The 20054-nt window shown below is 42.2% G+C and overlaps 1 protein-coding gene across 2 annotated transcripts in view; it reads left to right on the forward strand.

Moving 5' to 3' along the window:
• Positions 1–19309, forward strand: part of LOC131677177 (synapsin-1) — a 34763-nt gene extending 15454 nt beyond the window's left edge. Inside the window, exons 2-4 of one of the 2 annotated variants that reach the window (XM_058956871.1) lie at positions 11228–11417; positions 14977–15081; positions 18868–19309. In XM_058956871.1, coding sequence (XP_058812854.1) covers positions 11228–11417; positions 14977–15081; positions 18868–19142 — 570 coding nt within the window. In that variant the 3' untranslated portion in view covers positions 19143–19309. Of the gene's footprint in view, positions 1–11227; positions 11418–14976; positions 15082–16184; positions 16661–18867 lie in introns of those variants that run through there. The other variant, XM_058956872.1, reaches the window with a different exon arrangement.
• Positions 19310–20054: the final 745 nt, after the last annotated feature.

Raw genomic sequence — 20054 nt, forward strand, 5'->3', positions numbered from 1 at the left:
TTCATAGGCTCGTTCGTTACCATCGTACTCGTTACATGACAAAACTCCTTCTGGGGCTTTAACTTGGCGATCTCAATGACAAGTGCTCAGGTGGTGATTCATGGCTCCACCTGATGACAGGCTGCGATTTAATTCGTCTAATAAAGTCGTTTTAACGTCAGAGTTCTCGAACGTACCATCGTATGTTTAGGCTTCCGGTTGCGCGTTACAAGTCTCAAGAACCCAGACCTAGTGCCAATCGATAAAACTTATGTTACACCTCGCCTTGTTCTAAAACCACTCAAACATTTCGTCAGCAGCTATGAATTTCTCACCTATCAACAAGCATGCAACGTTTACGAACAACACATGCACGACCAACCGGCACTAATTATAACCCTTCAATACAGCTCCACTCGACTCAATAGCTACAATCTTGTTAAGTTCTGCCGCCGGTAGTGGTTAAACTAACTTCAAAAACTAACTACCTACCAATCAACGTCAGCATCGTGATTCTACCACCGCCGGTGCGTAATTCAGGTGCACTTCTCGGTTGGCAGTTACGATTGGCTGAATCACCCCTTCGGTTTCCGCCGTCACTGCCGACGAAAGCGAAAGTCAAGGATCCGATCAGTCGGGTAAAGATACTAATTACGCAAATTCCTGACCACCCTGTCGGGATGGTTGAGCTTGTTAATGGATGGCGACCATTTTTTAGTATTTGTAACTTTCCGCGCCGACGATCGTCTGCGGTTTGACATCCGCTTGACACTTCACTCACAGAGAACAGACAGTCCATCTTCAGCATTCAACTTGTGTAAAATTTCTAACGGTTTCGAAGATAGTTGGGATATCCAAACCAGGTGCGCCAGGGTTCTAATGTCTCAATTATGGGCCCTATCGACATGTTTGGAGTGCCAGAGGAACGAGTTCGTCCAAAGGAATGTTTGTAGCGTTGCGAAGGTACTGAGGATGTTGTCGGATACCTATGCGTTAAACAGAGATAGTAGGCACTGTTCTACTTTTTATGTTTAATCGAGTAGGATGAACAGAGGGACAAATGATATAAAGTTCAGTAATCGAATTCACAAAGACCGCGCGAAAAATACTCAGCATGCTGAATAGCAGGCCTGTGATAATTGAGTTTCCAATGTCTAATCAGTGCCCTGACTAGAATACTGCAATTGTGTTGGAAAAAATGCAACACATGAATCTTGTGCTTTATCCAAACCAATCGACAGTGGAAAACTGGTTCTCGACCAACGAAGTCAGTTGCTGCACCTGTTCTAGTCAAATCGTGCAGTAATAGCGGAGTGACTGGGTACCTATAAAAGATAGATAGCATTTGAAAGAAAATACTTGTATCGCTAATAGGGATCTTTAATTTGGAAAAATTGTGTCAATTTTTCATATGTACTGATAGCGGGTGTCCTTACGAGTACACTCATATCATTTTTAAACCCTAATTATTTTTTTCTGATTTTTAAATTAAAAAAAAAACTAATTAAATTTAGCCAGCAAACTGACAGTTGTCCTACTAAATGACGTATCTGCAAATATCTCGTTCGCCTCATTGTTAACCGGGACAACACCCCACAAAGCATGATCTGGTACTTTTACAATCCGCTAGCAGCCTGCCATCTCAAATATTATCTGCAAACTATGGTAGATCTAATGAGGCAACCTATAGAGTAGTGCAAGTCGCATGGGTTTGGATGTGTTATGGTCCTAAAAGGAAACAAACTAAAAAAATGTTTTTTTCAATAGTTTCAGGTTTAAAAATAGAAAAAGAATTGGGATATTAACTCACGGTGCTAATCTGCATCAGAAAATGCCTTAACCCGCACAATCCTAAAGATCCCTATCAGCAATAAGCCATTGCACAATATTGGCAATACATTTGCAGTAATGTTGCATTGAAGCTCCATTGTAGCATTTACAATGCAATTAATCTCTATATTAGCATCGCGAATGGATACAGGAGCAGCCGAAATATAGCATTATGGCTCTATACGCAGATATAAAGCTACCATAACGCATACCTACTTCAAGGATCTTTAAAGCATATATGCTTTACATATGCATTTAGTGCTATTATATGGCGAATTTAAAGCGGATATAATGCTATTGTAATGATGTGGGTTTATTCGCTATGCAACTGCTATTGACAATTATATTCGGCATACTTAACTGCATTTGAATATATGCAATATAACCTAGATAGCAAAAGCAGCGCACTCGCCGTAAAGGGCGAGGCAAGGTACCTCTGTTTCGAGACTTACGAAAGGTAGTTTTCGTAAAACTTTATTCATATCGTGTTAGAGCAAATTGAGCCAGTCGATCATTATTTGACTGCATTGGTGCAATATTTTTGGGTAGTAATGTGCATTTTTAATTTTTGTTGATAAAAATTAGACAACAAACTATCAATAGGCGATAATGTAAGTTGAACTTTCCTGACAAGAATAATGCTGTTCAATTAGGGTAACCAACCTATATCCAAAGGTCGGATTCCCGGCGGAATCATCGGTAATATCCTCTATCGGATTTTTTCCGGATGGTTGCGTTGCCGGCAGTGTTGCTCTTGGTTGATCTGAAGAGATGATTTTTGTCCGAAAGCTACCGCATGGTATATTTTATGCATCTAATCTATCTTCTGTAGATTGTTTACGTTGTTCGATAGGGTAAAGAATGGTTTTCTGCGGGAAATGGATCCATCATCGATTGCTTGCTGTTCCTATAACTGAGTAACGTGCCTTTTTTCCTCCGCATATTTCTCCCTAGAGGATAACTAGAGGAGAGCGGTGGCCTACCTAAGCCCTATGTGATTCATACACAAATGTCCAACAAAAATTGCTACACCTATCTGCACAAACAAACGCCGAAATGAACAACAATTTACAACTAAATGTGAACGGTACAGAACAGCGGTCTACATAATGTTGCCAAAACAACTACACTTTACGGCGAGAGGAAGTAAAAATAGGTATATTTCCACCCAGTGTCAAATTGTTATCCTAGCGAATACGTTCTTTTCTCGATAAACATATGATTACGGCCTAAAAGCCAACTGTCAAAATTCTCTTTGAACTCACACACTTCGTTCCTCTCACGAGCAAACATATTTGAATTCAATCATAGCAATCCGAATGCTTTTCAGATTGCATATAAACAATCACCATCAACTTGTGCAAGGTGCTTAGAGTTCTAAGGTGATTCGGCTTTGGCAGTAACTAGGTGAGAAGTGAGGTAAGCGTGCAACATGCTGCGGGGGAAAATAACGACAGCAAACAACTTTGTGTGCAAACGGAAATCCAAGCAAACATATAGGTTTCATCACTAGTCACTAGTAAACAATGTTGTTAGCTGTCGTTTTGAGAACCAACATGACTGATTGGCGTTTTTGATAATCGAATCACCTGAGAATAAAAACTCCTTGAACTTGTGCCCTCGCCACAAATGTTTTCCTATAGGTTAGTGAGACACATGACGTGTTATAAATTTCGTACTATTGTCGTCATTGGCGGTAGCTATTGCCCAGGCCTGCTAAGATACCGCTACCGTCGCGCCCTCACCGCCAATCCCCAATAGATTTAGGGGTCGCTCACTGCGACGTGAATCAGCTGTAACTTGAGGGTCACCAGAAACAACAACAATCGAACCGCCGGCCCAGCCGATGATCAACGTAACGGTGAGAACAAAAGAATGTTATTACCGCAACATCGTCGGTCTCGGACTCTCGCGTGGACCGTACCGTACCGAATCTAGGTCATGTTGAATTTCCGTCGGGCCATGAGGACCACCCGTCGATTCCGATGGCTATCGTCACGGAACGCGACATCCTTCGCGTATTAAAAAATTGCAAATGTCTTAATGGCGACGACGTGTGTCGCGCTTAAAATTATGCAACCGTCCGATCATTTACGCTATTTGTTTTCAGTCGAATAGACGATCGTTACCAACCGATCGAATCAAAGAACTACCGTCCCCTGTAACCAATCCGAATTCATGCAGAAAATTAGTGGAAAATCACCGAAAAAAGTCGCTAATTGAGTGAGTATAACAAACGGTTTTTGTTTCTCGCCATAATTGCAATTTTATACTTTTCTCTGTGTCGGTACCGATTTGGCACCCCGAGACGTCGACCAACGTTTTGGGCTAATAGAATTTTAGCTCGCAGGCGTTGCATAACTACATTGCAACGATCAGCAAATATGTAGGTACGTTGTGGTTGAACATTTCGTTGGTAGCTGTATCTAATTGAATGGCGACCGACTGGCAGAAGAAAGAGCATTCATATTTACCCACTACCGTGCTTTTGTGCGGTATACTAATTTGACATATGAGTGCATTAAAGGTACACCAACCCTACATAAACGTTGCTTTTAACAAGATTTACCACCAAGCAGCCTTGCGGCTTAAAAGCCTATTTTCGATTCTTTATGTCAATGGATATCGGATGAAAACCCCTTCGGTTCCAGTTGCTGGCTTTCGACCGGTTAGGTAGTTTTTGACAGATGAGTGCTTTCCCGGTAGGTACGTCCGACCTCGAACCAAAAACACTTTACTAATCCACCTTGATCTCTGAATCGTCTAGTCTCGCCTATTGTGGTAAGTTTCCTGTGATATTAAAACGAAAGAATAAAATCTTTCAGTCACCAACAGGTTGCAATAGGTCTGCCGCAAGGCAATTTTCGCAACCATGAGTGCAAAATATGTGATGTTTATATGAGAAATATCATGATCCCGACATGTATCTCTGGCCCGAGGCCGTGGTTGAACGGTGCAACAAACAACGAAGATCGATGAAAAATGTGAGCAATCGTAGATAAATAAAGTTTCAATGGCTGGGCAACATTGTGTCGTGAAGTGGTACCAGCTCAATTGGGTTTGTTTTGAAATTAGTAGGAATTTAGACAACGACTTTCTGAATGTGAAAATACTTTTTTCAGAATGTTTAGAACGGATTTTAATATTTTACGAAATGCATTTTCGTAAAATTTATTGCTTGATATTAGCGGCAAACTTTGACGGTAACTTCCGCCACAGGGGTTAGTTTTTTGACAGTTAACGAACGAAGAATGATGGTTGTCGAACGTAAAGTTGTATTTTACCAAAAACAAAATACTTTATTGCAAACATCCACTTCATCGGAATAGACAAAAAAAACAGTTTTAACTTAATGGCTCTATTGATGAAAGTAACAATAACTTTCACACCAACCTGCAGCCAATTTGCCTATTATCTCATCATCGCATTAATGTGCCGGCATTTTCACGACTTTGTCATGATCGACCATAAATTGCGTCACACGCGTCTGTCTAAATACTATCCCAATAAATGAACCCAATAGATAATGTTAAAAAATTCCAGCCCAAATGACGTAATCTGAGGAACTGCCAGTTTCTGAGGCAAGGTGAGTCTTCAGTCGTCGAATCCGACCGGTTCGAAGATAATCGCATTATGCGGGCTCGTTGAATACTCGGCTGAGCCCCGCGCAGACCTACGATAGTGTGTGGCGGAACCCATCATTAGCCAGCAGCAGCGTGAGGATCATCGGAACAAGCTAAAATAAAAGATATGCATGCAAAGACGAAGCAATCAGCTCCGGTGTGTGAGGTGTAAATGTGGGTAACTTCAGTGCGGTGGCCTTACAATTGTTACGCGAAAAGTAGCAAGTCTACATTGCGTAAGGCCCCTAGCGAGCGAAGGAGGCCGGTTGAAATGGGGAGGTGCTATCTTTGTTTTGGTGTGGCATATGGGTTGATGGATTTTTGGTATCTATCGATAATTTACCGTGGTTGGGTGTTCGACAGTTAGCGGAGGTTGTTAGTAGCAACATTTGTACTAGAAGGTTCAATATTTAGTGGTCGTTGACAAGGACATGGAAATGATTCATTTCGGAGTTTATAGCGAAAAGATCTCTAGTCTAATCCTTAGTAAAGCAGATTATACGAAGGGAACGACACTCTGTGAATTGTTGTTTCATACATTCGTGCCTTAAAGCAGGCGGTAGAGTAATGTAAGAGACATAATCGGTGTGAAGTAGAATACGTTTTAGGCTATTAATTAGAATGCAGTAATTTTAATCTTCTGAAAGATTGTATAAGTCCAGTTAAAAAGTGACGAATCAGCGAATCACGAACTCTTTTCTACAAAATAGAACATAAACAAAACCATTCTAAGCAGTACAGAGTAGTCAGCTTAGCGTTTATTTTCTAATATGACTCTCTATTGGCCGCAATTCTTGTACGTTCGAAGAATTAAGATCCTTGGGCACGAAATTAACCTTCTTAACTTTGTACCACTCCAGAACATCTTTCGAGTGTTGAACCGAGACTAAATCCGCCCAGAAAACCATAGGGTCATCGTAAAAAATGGAGGTAGACGCGTTTGAACGCATATTCTTTCAAGTACTGCTACACAGTGACCGTTCCGATGGTCACGAACGGGATGCTCCGCTTTCCACACGAGCAAATTGCCTGCCACATTATGTATTTTTTGACAAACTTGGACATCTTCTGCTTTCCAACCTTCTCAGGGACGTTGAACTTATGACAAGGAAAAGTGAAGAAAAGGAGCCCAAGACGCTTCTGGAAATATGCTTTCCCATAAGCCTCATCGTCGCTTACGAGACAATGCGGTTTCGTCAACAGTTGGACACAGAGCTTCCGCACATGTCATTCTCCCACGGTATTCTGCCGTTTATTACGAATCGGTGCACGGTTGACGGTCCTTCACCCTACACGGAGATCCATTTTGGCCGCTTTTTCCTTCCTACCTACGGTCAAAGGTTCATGTTACCGTTTCAAAACAAAACATAACACAAATAGGATTATTCTCAGTTTCTTGTAAATGGCACGGCGGCTCCATTTTTACAATGGTTGCACGATTGCTAGTGAAATTTACACAATGCAAACAATACACAAACTAATTTCACCCAAAATTTCAATATAAAATACCCATTGGAAAAAGTTACAGCAATTATAAACTGATGCAATTTAATTCTGAACAATCTTTAAGCCGCCATTGTTTGGTAACATCTCCAATGCAATCATGATAGGCAGTAGCTCGACTGGATTTATTTTTGATAGCAAAACCTGAATCTAAATGATCCAAAATGGAGTCTACGAAGTTCTCTTTCTAGAGTTTTTCCACTCTCCTCCTTGTAACGACAATACAAACCAAACAATTTTCGGAAAGTAAACTGCAATGTTGCAACGAAAATAGCGGTGATATTGTGATCGATAAAAAAGTGATTAAATAGGAAGCACGAAGAAATGTTGAACAACCTTTAGCCATATTGTTTGCTCTAGGACTTCTCCAGAGAATGGAAAGCCTCTTGATTCTCAAAACAGGGTATATGAGTCATGTCTCACTGATCGGCAGTGATTCTTCTGAAGAAAGTTGTTTGCGCCTATTTATTGATATATTTGTTTTTAATGTACACATATTTAGCACCGGAGGTGGAAGGTGATAGCTTCACCGCCTGAATAATCTACGTACATTCAGTCATATTTATAACCTCCGCACGAATACATCCACGTATTAAGCAGAAACGTGACATAGATTTACGCATTTCTGTTTCGTGAAGTTTCAACAAATTGATGAGAAGAACAAATTGATGAGATGTCAAAAAAGAATTTTTATAGAAGACTAAGCAGCAGTGTGCTTCCTCATGTTGTACAAATCAGAAGTCAAAAAGCGCACCGCTTGTGAACATACAGACAACAATTACCACCCGCGCCGCTCTAGCGTGTACGTTTAACTTGTCGACACAGCAAAGTCCCTTTCCTTCAACTGTGAGTGAAATAAGTGATCACACAAAAAAATCGCTTACTACTGGAGAACACAATCGCGATTGACTTTGGGCAGACCCGTCGTAGACCTATGGTGCGCAAAGTGGAAAAGTTGATTAAGGTGAAAATAGGATCTGTGCTCACAGAAATGTCACACATACAGCTTCATCATACGAGACAAGTAATACTAATAACGTTCAACTCCTTAGCCGAGACAAAAAGCTTCATAGCGAAGCACAGCATGCAACACGACGTCGAATATGAAAAAGTCAAAACCAAGATCCTCGTGCATATGCACACTCAATTCGGTTCGTCAGTAAATTTAGAATCTGATAGTGAGATTTGTTTGCTGATTTTCGGTGAAATATTTTCCGAGTATCAGCTGTGGAACGTCACTTTTGCTGAGATCTCAGACAAAAAATCGTTTACTGAGATCGCAGCTGTTGAGATTGTGGCAAAAGATGTGAAAAAAGCTGTGATTCGGTAGAAAAATTAAGTGTGTGGACCCTGATCTGACGGAAATTCGCCTACACGATTAGGCACCGCGTGCTAGCACGGATTATACAAAGCAATTCATTGCGAAGTATGAAGAAATGGAATCCGTCACAAACGACACTTGGAGCTTAATCAACCTCCCTCTTACTTGACTTTCGAGGACAGGTCATCTCAATGCATTTTTAAAAATCAGTTAAATTAAATGCATTTCTTTTCATCAAAATAGAAATTCATAATGCATTTTGCGTTGCGTGCAATATATTTTGCGTTGCGTGTAAGACGTCAAAACCCTACAAAAATTAGCCCTACATTCAACAAAACGTCGAACAAAGTGAATCAGCGTAGGACGTTTGTTAAACAAACCTTTCTGCGAGGAGTGCAAAGTTTAGGCAAAAATGGAAATTAAATGCATTTTTTCTAATCTGATGCAAATTTGTTATACATTTCTAGAGTGATCTACCCCTAGTCCTACGCTCATCCACTTTATCCGACGTTTTGTTGAATGTAGGGCTAGTTGTTTTGAATAGGGTTTTCGAATTTTTATGGAAAGAAATGCATGTAATTTTAAAAATGCATCGCAAGCGATCTGCCCCTAGTCCTAGAGTCATTCGAAAACACAAAAAGTACCAAACATGTAACAGCGAAAATCAAAGTTCTAGCCATGACAATATTGACACAAACACAAACTCATCCTACTGTTTGATTTTGACATTTGCCAAGTTGGTGAAATTGTTGAAAGTGGCCAAATCAACTGTCCCCAACGTACTAAAAGTGTTTTTGGAAAACGTTTGTCGACAGTCAAGAAGACTGGACAGGGGGATATCAAAAGCAGGAAGCCGCGAAAATGACGAAAAGAGTGGACAGCTGTTTCAAGCAGAACGCCAACCTCTCCGTCTGAAATGTCGAAAGCAAGCTTGGAGTGTCATCTACTGCCATGCATCGAGCTAAAAAAGAAACCAAACTTTCGACTTACAAGAAGCTGGTGACTCCAAATCGTCACGATAAGCAAAACAAGTCGGGGATGCTATACATGAAGATGCTGACGAAGTTTGATAGCATTCTGTACAATGACGAAAAGTACTTGATGATAACCTTTAAACAGTTTCCTGAACGGGCATATCATACGTCGACTGGAAGATGAAAGATGGAAGAGAGTTTCAAACACAGTAAGCTGCAGTAGTTCGCAATGATATATCTCGTTTGGCAGTCCATCTGTTCCTGTGGCTTGAAGAGCGACGCTTTTATTGCAATTGGGGGATTACTAGGAGATCGTCATATTTGAGTGACACTTTCAAACCTTCAAAACCGCGACAAAACGCGCACGAATGCAATCGATGCGGTCGAAGAGTACTCTTAGCAACTATACACTGGATTAGCAATGTTCAATCTGCGATCTTACCTACATGGAAACTAGTAGTTGCGTGTAGAACTTTTGGTCTCTTCCATCCGGCCAGGACGGCAACAGGAGAGTTTTCCCAGCGTTATTGTTGGATGCTCCGGCAGCGGTCCTTAAAGCTGTTCACAGACGAGGCAACAGGACGCACGCCACATGAATTAATCTCTATTAATGTTGTTCTAACTATTGAACTTTACTACACAGAAAAAAGAGCTTCCGACATCAAAAAGTTACTGATTACTAGATCCCTTTTTACGCTTTTCGGTATTCTGGCTGAAATCAACCAGAATGGTAATTTGAATTCTAGCGGAAACCCGACTCAAATCGAAATTTTTCGGTTTTCGAAATCATTTAAAATCTAGAGTTGAGTAGGAACGATGACATAATTTGAATTAGTATTCACAGCTGTTTAAAGCCCATACTGCGACTGTAATAGCCGATTTCGCCGGAGCTTCCGGTGCGATGTTTAGAAGTTGGAATGGTTTATATACTAGGGGCAGATCCCTTGTGATGCATTTTAAAAATCATCGAAATTAAATGCATTTAATTTCCTCCATATTAAAATTTAGAATGCATTTTGCGTTGCGTGTAAGACGCCAAAGCCCTGCAAGAAATTAGTTTTACATCTACCAAGCATCGAACAGTAGATCAGAGCAAGACGAATGGTGAACAGATTTTTCGGCGAGGAAGTGCAAAGTTGATTCAAAAATGGAACTGAAATGTTATTTTTCAAATTGGATGCAGATTTGTTATAGACTTGTCCAGCTTAGTTGGTATTGTGCCGTTTTGACGTTTGAATTCGTGAGGAAAACAAAATATTTTGCTCTGCAAAAACCGGTTGAGGTTAGGTAATTCGTGAAGCCAAATCCTTTGGCGATACATTGCATCTGTGGTTGTAAATCAGCTGTCAGAAATTTTAATTGAGGAGAGGTGAAGATGTTAAACTGTGAAAGTAAAACACAGTAGCACATTTTCGCGAATTTTTAAGAAATCTACATGATTGAAACATTTATTTATATAGCTACCTTGACACACCACACAAAACGTCAAACTCGATAGTTGAAAGACTTGTACACCGCATGCTACGATCATATGATCACAAAAAACAACTTTCAATCAGCTTCCCCTCTATAAGGCAAATTTAATCAATAATTCAAGTGCAGTCTGCAGCATCGGTTAACCTACGCATGGTCGACACTGCACCGCGCGCTTATAGCGGGACTTCCCGTAACCTTGATCATGATTTCGGTCTGACGGTTTTTGTTTCCTCACAGCACCCCCTCTTCCCCACTCGGTGTCGTGTCTTTATAATTGTGTTAAGCTTTTCCTCTTTTTGTTTTACTTTTAATTCGCTCGGTGGTCACACACAACTGCCTCGTCGGCGCAGTGATTATTTGGAACAGGCCGGCCATTGTTTCTTTGATGTCGTTTTATCGCTTTTCGCCTTCAACTCACCCACTTTTGAAGGCATTTCGCCGGCAATTAGCAGCTTCCACAGATGTTTTCATTCAACAGATTTCAATTGATTATTGTTTTCTATTCCTCTTTCACAACACAGCTCGCCATCTGCCTCGCGCTTCTGATGTCCCTGGTGCTGGTGACGGCACAGCACTATGGAAGACCCCTGACGGCGTTCGATCTGAGCTCGCTGACCGGGGACTTTGGTGGACCGAGTGCCTTCGCTGATGCGGACTTTAGCTCCAATCGACTAACCGCGGCTAGCGGGCGCGATCCACGACAGAACCGAGGTGAGTAGGTGGTATAGATTCTTGTTTTTTTTTTCAGGGAGTTTATGTCAGTCTGACCGTTTGATATAAAAGAAGTCGTTCAACCGCGGTTCGGGATGCCGAAATGTGCTTGGTTTCCGTGGTGATGTGCAGTGAAATAAGCTTATTATTTTGCTGTTTCTGAAATCGCAGACTTTATGCTTCTTCAGGTATCGCAGAACCGAAAACTAAGACTAGACTAGACTTCAACTAGTAGACTGGACTAGACTAGACTGGCCTAGACTAGACTGGACTAGACTGGACTTGACCAGACTAGACTGGACTTGACCAGACTAGACTGGACTAGACTAGACTGGACTAGACTAGACTGGACTAGACTAGACTAGACTGGACTGGACTAGACTAGACTGGACTAGACTAGACTGGACTAGACTAGACTGGACTAGACTAGACTGGACTAGACTAGACTGGACTAGACTAGACTGGACTAGACTAGACTGGACTAGACTAGACTGGACTGGACTAGACTAGACTGGACTAGACTAGACTGGACTAGACTAGACTGGACTAGACTAGACTGGACTAGACTAGACTGGACTAGACTAGACTGGACTAGACTAGACTGGACTAGACTAGACTGGACTAGACTAGACTGGACTAGACTAGACTGGACTAGACTAGACTGGACTAGACTAGACTGGACTAGACTAGACTGGACTAGACTAGACTGGACTAGACTAGACTGGACTAGACTAGACTGGACTAGACTAGACTGGACTAGACTAGACTGGACTAGACTAGACTGGACTAGACTAGACTGGACTAGACTAGACTGGACTAGACTAGACTGGACTAGACTAGACTGGACTGGACTAGACTAGACTGGACTAGACTAGACTGGACTAGACTAGACTGGACTAGACTAGACTGGACTAGACTAGACTGGACTAGACTAGACTGGACTAGACTAGACTGGACTAGACTAGACTGGACTAGACTAGACTGGACTGGACTAGACTAGACTGGACTAGACTGGACTAGACTAGACTAGACTGGACTAGACTAGACTGGGCTGGACTAGACTGGACTAGACTAGACTATACTAGACTAGACTGGACAAGACTAGACTGGACTGGACTAGACTAGACTAGACTAGACTGGACTAGAGTAGACTAGACTAGACTAGACTGGACTAGACTGAACTAGACTAGACTAGACTAGACTGAACTAGACTAGACTGGACTAGACTAGACTGGACTAGACTAGACTGGACTAGACTAGACTGGACTAGACTAGACTGGACTAGACTGGGCTAGACTAGACTGGACTAGACTAGACTGGACTAGACTAGACTGGACTAGACTAGACTGGACTAGACTAGACTGGACTAGACTAGACTGGACTAGACTAGACTGGACTAGACTAGACTGGACTAGACTAGACTGGACTAGACTAGACTGGACTAGACTAGACTGGACTAGACTAGACTGGACTAGACTAGACTGGACTAGACTAGACTGGACTAGACTAGACTGGACTAGACTAGACTGGACTAGACTAGACTGGACTAGACTAGACTGGACTAGACTAGACTGGACTAGACTAGACTGGACTAGACTAGACTGGACTAGACTAAACTGGACTAGACTAGACTGGACTAGACTAGACTGGACTAGACTAGACTAGACTGGACTAGACTAGACTGGACTAGACTAGACTGGACTAGACTAGACTGGACTAGACTAGACTGGACTAGACTAGACTGGACTAGACTAGACTGGACTAGACTGGACTAGACTAGACTGGACTAGACTAGACTGGACTAGACTAGACTGGACTAGACTAGACTGGACTAGACTAGACTAGACTGGACTAGACTAGACTGGACTAGACTAGACTGGACTAGACTAGACTGGACTAGACTAGACTGGACTAGACTAGACTGGACTAGACTAGACTAGACTGGACTAGACTAGACTGGACTAGACTGGACTAGACTAGACTAGACTAGACTGGACTAGACTAGACTAGACTAGACTGGACTAGACTAGACTGGACTAGACTAGACTGGACTAGACTAGACTGGACTAGACTAGACTGGACTAGACTAGACTGGACTAGACTAGACTGGACTAGACTAGACTGGACTAGACTAGACTGGACTAGACTAGACTGGACTAGACTAGACTGGACTAGACTAGACTGGACTAGACTAGACTGGACTAGACTAGACTGGACTAGACTGGACTAGACTAGACTGGGCTAGACTAGACTGGACTAGACTAGACTGGACTAGACTAGACTGGACTAGACTAGACTGGACTAGACTAGACTGGACTAGACTAGACTGGACTAGACTAGACTGGACTAGACTGGACTAGACTAGACTGGACTAGACTAGACTGGACTAGACTAGACTGGACTAGACTAGACTGGACTAGACTAGACTGGACTAGACTAGACTGGACTAGACTAGACTGGACTAGACTAGACTGGACTAGACTAGACTGGACTAGACTAGACTGGACTAGACTAGACTGGACTAGACTAGACTGGACTAGACTAGACTGGACTAGACTAGACTGGACTAGACTAAACTGGACTAGACTAGACTGGACTAGACTAGACTGGACTAGACTAGACTGGACTAGACTAGACTGGACTAGACTAGACTGGACTAGACTAGACTGGACTAGACTAGACTGGACTAGACTAGACTGGACTAGACTAGACTGGACTAGACTAGACTGGACTAGACTAGACTGGACTAGACTAGACTAGACTGGACTAGACTGGACTAGACTAGACTGGACTAGACTAGACTGGACTAGACTAGACTGGACTAGACTAGACTGGACTAGACTAGACTGGACTAGACTAGACTGGACTAGACTAGACTGGACTAGACTAGACTGGACTGGACTGGACTAGACTAGACTGGACTAGACTAGACTGGACTAGACTAGACTGGACTAGACTAGACTGGACTAGACTAGACTGGACTAGACTAGACTGGACTAGACTAGACTGGACTAGACTAGACTGGACTAGACTAGACTGGACTAGACTAGACTGGACTAGACTAGACTGGACTAGACTAGACTGGACTAGACTAGACTGGACTAGACTAGACTAGACTGGACTAGACTAGACTGGACTAGACTAGACTGGACTAGACTAGACTGGACTAGACTAGACTGGACTAGACTAGACTGGACTAGACTAGACTGGACTAGACTAGACTAGACTAGACTGGACTAGACTAGACTGGACTAGACTAGACTAGACTAGACTGGACTAGACTAGACTGGACTAGACTAGACTGGACTAGACTAGACTGGACTGGACTAGACTAGACTGGACTATACTAGACTGGACTAGACTAGACTAGACTAGACTAGACTGGACTGGACTGGACTAGACTAGACTGGACTAGACTAGACTGGACTAGACTTGCCCAGTCTAGTCTAGAGTAGACTGGACTAGATGAGACTGGACAAAATCAGCCTGGAAAATTTAACATGGTATTTGTGCGCCTAAAAATGAAAAATCTTTGCCCTTCTACCCCATTTTTTTGCAGGTCCGGTCGTGTTCCCTCCACCCCCAACGGACGGTCCCATGGAATCCAGCGGTGTAGTCGTCGGTGCTTCCGGTTACGGTTTCGTGCCTCCGAGTACTCCACAAAGTAAGACTGAGTCGTAATCGAATGATTCGTTACCATACTCTACTACCACTTACCTACTACCACTTTAAACGAGTGTAACTGGTGTCAGCTGTCCGATGATTAAACCTGCTACTAACAAACGATTTGGCCTACTACCAGCCACTGCCTGCCACCCCCTTACTACCTAGAACTAAGTTAATATTAGCATTACTTCAATACTGTGATTGGTTTTAGATTCTAACACAAGTTATTTTTTACTGCATGCTGTTTTCTCATGCCAATTTCGGAATGGCGATTCTAAACAATTTAAATTAGTCGTTTGAACGCGCCACGGTGGGAATGAGTCTATGCGAGACTCCATAACCTCTAAGAGAAGTGCATTAGAAGCAAAAAAATAGGAACAGGCGAACAATCATTTGCATGAAGCATGAATGGAAGTTGGTGTACTTTAAACGCGGACACAGCTAAAGCATGGAAAATGGTATGCTCGAGTGGAATGCTGTAAATATAAACTAAACTATTTTCGGACGAGCTTTGCGTGTTGGGGGTGATCGAGTGGGTATCGTGAATAACAGAAACAGAAATTCCATTTAAACTGTTGAATCTCCGATGAAATATTCTTTAGGCATCAGTTTCTGGTGTTCACGAAAAAGTGATTAAAACTCGATTAGAATGCATCCGTTTGCGCCTAAGTGGCATAAACAATGACAGTGACAGTTCGTCTTTCACTTAGCCGCAAATAACCTTTAATAATAACTTTTAAAAATTGTATAATTTTGCATGAAATTTAGTCGATAAGTTGCATGATAGACAAATAACATACGTACTAATTGAAAAAAAGTCCCAAATGTAAATAATCCAGCGACCGTGGCCCTAATGTTAAATTTTTGTTTCCCTTATCCTTTGTCCATTATTAGTGTATTTTTGAGCTTCCCATTCCTCGGCTGTGGCAAACCCGGAAAACTAAGCAAGCCGTGTTTAGTAAGAGTAATATGTTCGTGAATAACCACCAGACCTACTACGCTACGACTGGTCGGTCGCACTAATCTGTCAAAACAAACACCGGAAAGAGTCTGCTTCGCCTTTTGCTAAAACAGTGTTCCCACTTTTCATTTTTTTCGCAGATTCCTTTAACTCTGTTTTCAGAAATCTAAGATACTTCTAGTCTAGTTTAATCATTCGCTGTAATTTCGAAATTTGAAAATTTTAGTCCTTTCTAACTCCTTCTTCGGTCAAGTTTACTTTCGACGAAAAGCTGCAGCATCACAACGCGTGTTGGTTAGTGGTTAGCAGTCGCTTAGTTTAAGACGTTAGTCTAGAAGTCAAGGAAACTCGAGCTCGCTCGGGCCGAATTTGCTGCCATATCAAATTTGGTATCTATTGATAAGAAAGGATTTACCTTTTAGGGACCCCTGGTTCTCGTGCGAATAACAGTGTAAAAAAACGTAGGAGAAGCAGGGGTGCTCTTTGTTTCAGCAGTAAGCCCTGTACAAATTGAACCCAAGAAGCACCGAAGAACGAAAAAAAAAAAACGAATTGTATAGGAAAACTTGTAACATAGGGTTATTAACTATTTTATTTAATAAATTATTCTAGTTGACATTGTATAAAAAAGCAGACAAAGAAAAGGAAGAAACATGCAAAACAAACTGGTTTTAATGGATCCAATTAACCTCATCTACTATGCAACTGTAAATATGAAACGTGTGTATATTGGTTGTTTACTTTTATTTAATGGCGAATGGATTTTGATTAAACTACTTGTTTTTGATACTGACATTGACTCATATACACTAACACAACACTTGACTTGTACAGTTGATTGGGGGACCGTCGGCGATTGTGACGAGCAATTCAATTTTCGATTTTCAGCGGCTTTCACCTTACCATCGGTGGGGTCTTTTCCAAGGTCGGTCCGTTTCGCAAGCAGCAATAAATTGTTTGTCGTCAACCTGATCGGTCGGTTACTCAACGGACTACTAGCTAGAACCGAGCAGTAAACCAACAACAGCAGTCAGCCACCTTACAATTTATGCACCAATCAGCCCAAAGCGTATGTATACAGTGTTTCGATACCACCATCGGAGATCGTCATGACATACTGCCACCCGGATCGCCACCGTCGCCGTTGAAAGAAAGAATTAACTTTTATGGTGCAATAATTGTGTCGCAAATAGCAATACTTTTCTCGAAAACATATGGTCGCCTACTGTGATGTTTGTTAGAGGAGCAGCAGCGCAGCGCTGTCCATGCGGTTAAGGTGGGAAGGTGCGCATTATCTGGGCAATTCGATCGCCACCGTGCAGCTTCAGCAACTTGACAACAGTTCGCGTCGGTCGGGGTCTTTGTGTGGGCCGGCCCCCTGTTGCGGTTGGGTTTCTGTCCGTGGGTCGGGTCGATTGATTTTGTGGTTATGAATTGGCTTCCTTGTTAGATCGTGGATCGGCTGACTGGTGAGTGTATTGTGTCTGCGTATGACAGAAGCCGATGCTCAAGAAGTTACCTCATATAGGTAATTAAATATTAAACACGCTGAAGACTCACCATCTATATCGTTTGTTTACCATGTATCTGTCAATGTCATTCTAATCGAGCACCAGACCTCTCAATGGCACTCAATCCGAAGAAAATCTCTTCGAAACCTCGAATGAGCGCAATTGACAGGACTCGTTAGCCCGATCGGACTGAAACTGACAGATAAATGGTAAAGAAACGATAGAGATGGCGAATGTTTATCCAGAGGAATTCAGCATCTTTAGTCACTACAAGTTCTGTTTGTTCATGCAACCGATCTGTTTACCCTTCAACGAACTTTGTTCTTGATTTTGAGTAAAATTATTCAAACCATTTATTTGGGCTTCAAAAGATATTGCTAGCTGGACAGGTAATTAACCGCTGTCAGTTCATACATTTTGACACGAGTGGAGGTTAGAACCTGACTCATTTTCGCCTCAAGTAAAGACCACTGGAGATTACACTCGCAAGAGTAAGATATTTCACTTCCAGCGTATTTTCGAACAAATATTATCAATCAGAAAAGACTGGAAATCTCGTTCTACCCAAAATGTGCTTAAAATTTGAAGGATTTAGATGAGTAATGAGAAAAATGGTCACGGGAATGTTCATAAAAAATCAATATTAAAACACATTTCCAAATCCGGCTTAATTGACAATAAAGACTTCCCTCGATTGGCGACGCAGCAAGCGTTGGGTTCGTAGATTTGCAAAAAAAGTTATAAACATCCACCCACTGCCTGCTTGGATCAATGCCTGCTGCGGGTTGGAATTCTGCTCCCAACCTTAAGCTGACTGCTGCCGTATACGAGGAAGTTTGAACCAAGATCCGATGCCTGCAAATGATTGTAACCAACCGCGCGTAAATTGAATTGTTCGCCGCCGTATTTATATGTTATTATAGGTTATGTAAACAGCACCATATGACTGACGAGAACTAAGCCACCCCCCCCCCTCTCCCTGGTTGTAAATAGAGTGGAATTGCATTAACCGAGTTGTACTTTTAAGCCTGAACAGAACCGGTTTCGGGGTTTCTGTCGTTGTGGGAACAGCTGGTCACTCACTGCTAGGGATCAACCTTCCATTCCTTCCGTCAAGGTGATAATGAACTTGTACAGACCATTGCTTACATTCCGATCAGAAAAAAAAACAAAAGACCGGACCAGTACCAGCACAGCACACCTCACCATTGACTAATTGACTGCCTTCTTCGTACAAATCCTCGCCTCGTCATACCGATCCGAAACCTCTCCGTTGCCTCCTCTCCCTCCCCCCAATATTTACTCATTCTAGAATACCGGAAGAAGTACCCGTACCACCGTTACCCTCTTGGCAGCAGCAACTGGAAGCCGATTTTGCCGCAATATTTGGGACCACCGCAGAAACCACCCCCCCTGTATCATCATGGTGGTGGGTTGAAAAAACCACTGCTGCATCCACCGTACAAACTGAGCCGACCGGTTGCGCTGGTGGAACCGAAGCCGAAACCACCGCGACCCAAGCGAACCCAACAACCCCAGAGCCATCTGATTGCGGCGTTTACCGTTCCCGGGTCGCGGCGGGGATGAACGGGAAATGGTTGCGAGGAAGTGTTTGTTTTGTAGGGAACTCTAGCTGCGAGAATGTGTTCAGTGCAATAGTCAATTCTGTAGTTACCTGTACATAGAGAGATGGTCGATCGTAGCATTAGCTGTAAATATTGTTAAATATAGGATAAAATAAAGCACCAAATTTACATTCCGAGAAGTTGATTGAAAGAAATGCCCGGTTGAGATTGGTTGTTAAACGGTCTTTCACGGTCAGGTGTCATTTATTGGCATAATTCACTTGATATAGTTTGATTTTCGTATTGCGAGTTCATCCCATCAGTAACTAGCATCAACTTGGGGCCAGTTAGATGACACACCCAAACTAGTATCATAGCAAAATAATCACCATTTTTGCAAGTGTGCTGTTGAAAAGTGTAAAAAGACTACCCAAGTAACCAATAAGCATGTTGAATGCGTCTTAACGGCTACTTGATAAGCGCTTAAGTCGTTTAAATGCTAGGGTGAAGTGCCTATTTTCACCCTACTAAGGAGGGCGCCTCACTGATTCATTAATTACTCGGCCTACAAACAATGGAATGCGTACAAATTGGCATCAACAGCTTTGCTTCGTTATTAAGTACCAAAATAATAACATACATGCGCTGAAAACAGTGAATTCTCGTGTTTGAGCGCAACGAAAACACGAATCGAGTGCCCCTATTGTTGCGCTACCATTTGACTCAATGCGATAAACAAAGATGGCAGACACTGCTCTAACCAACGGCTTCAAATGGGTAGCGTGATAATAGAAACATAGCGATAATGGGCTCATCACCCTATTTCAAAGTCGATTTTGGATGCGCCATGAACATTCTGCTTACTAGCAAGAAGTTTTTGAACAGTTTTTGAATGCTGATTAAGAACAATTATGCATAACAAATGCTAGTATAC

Source organism: Topomyia yanbarensis, chromosome 1 (assembly GCF_030247195.1).
Source record: "Topomyia yanbarensis strain Yona2022 chromosome 1, ASM3024719v1, whole genome shotgun sequence".
In the NCBI taxonomy this organism is placed as follows: domain Eukaryota; kingdom Metazoa; phylum Arthropoda; class Insecta; order Diptera; family Culicidae; genus Topomyia; species Topomyia yanbarensis.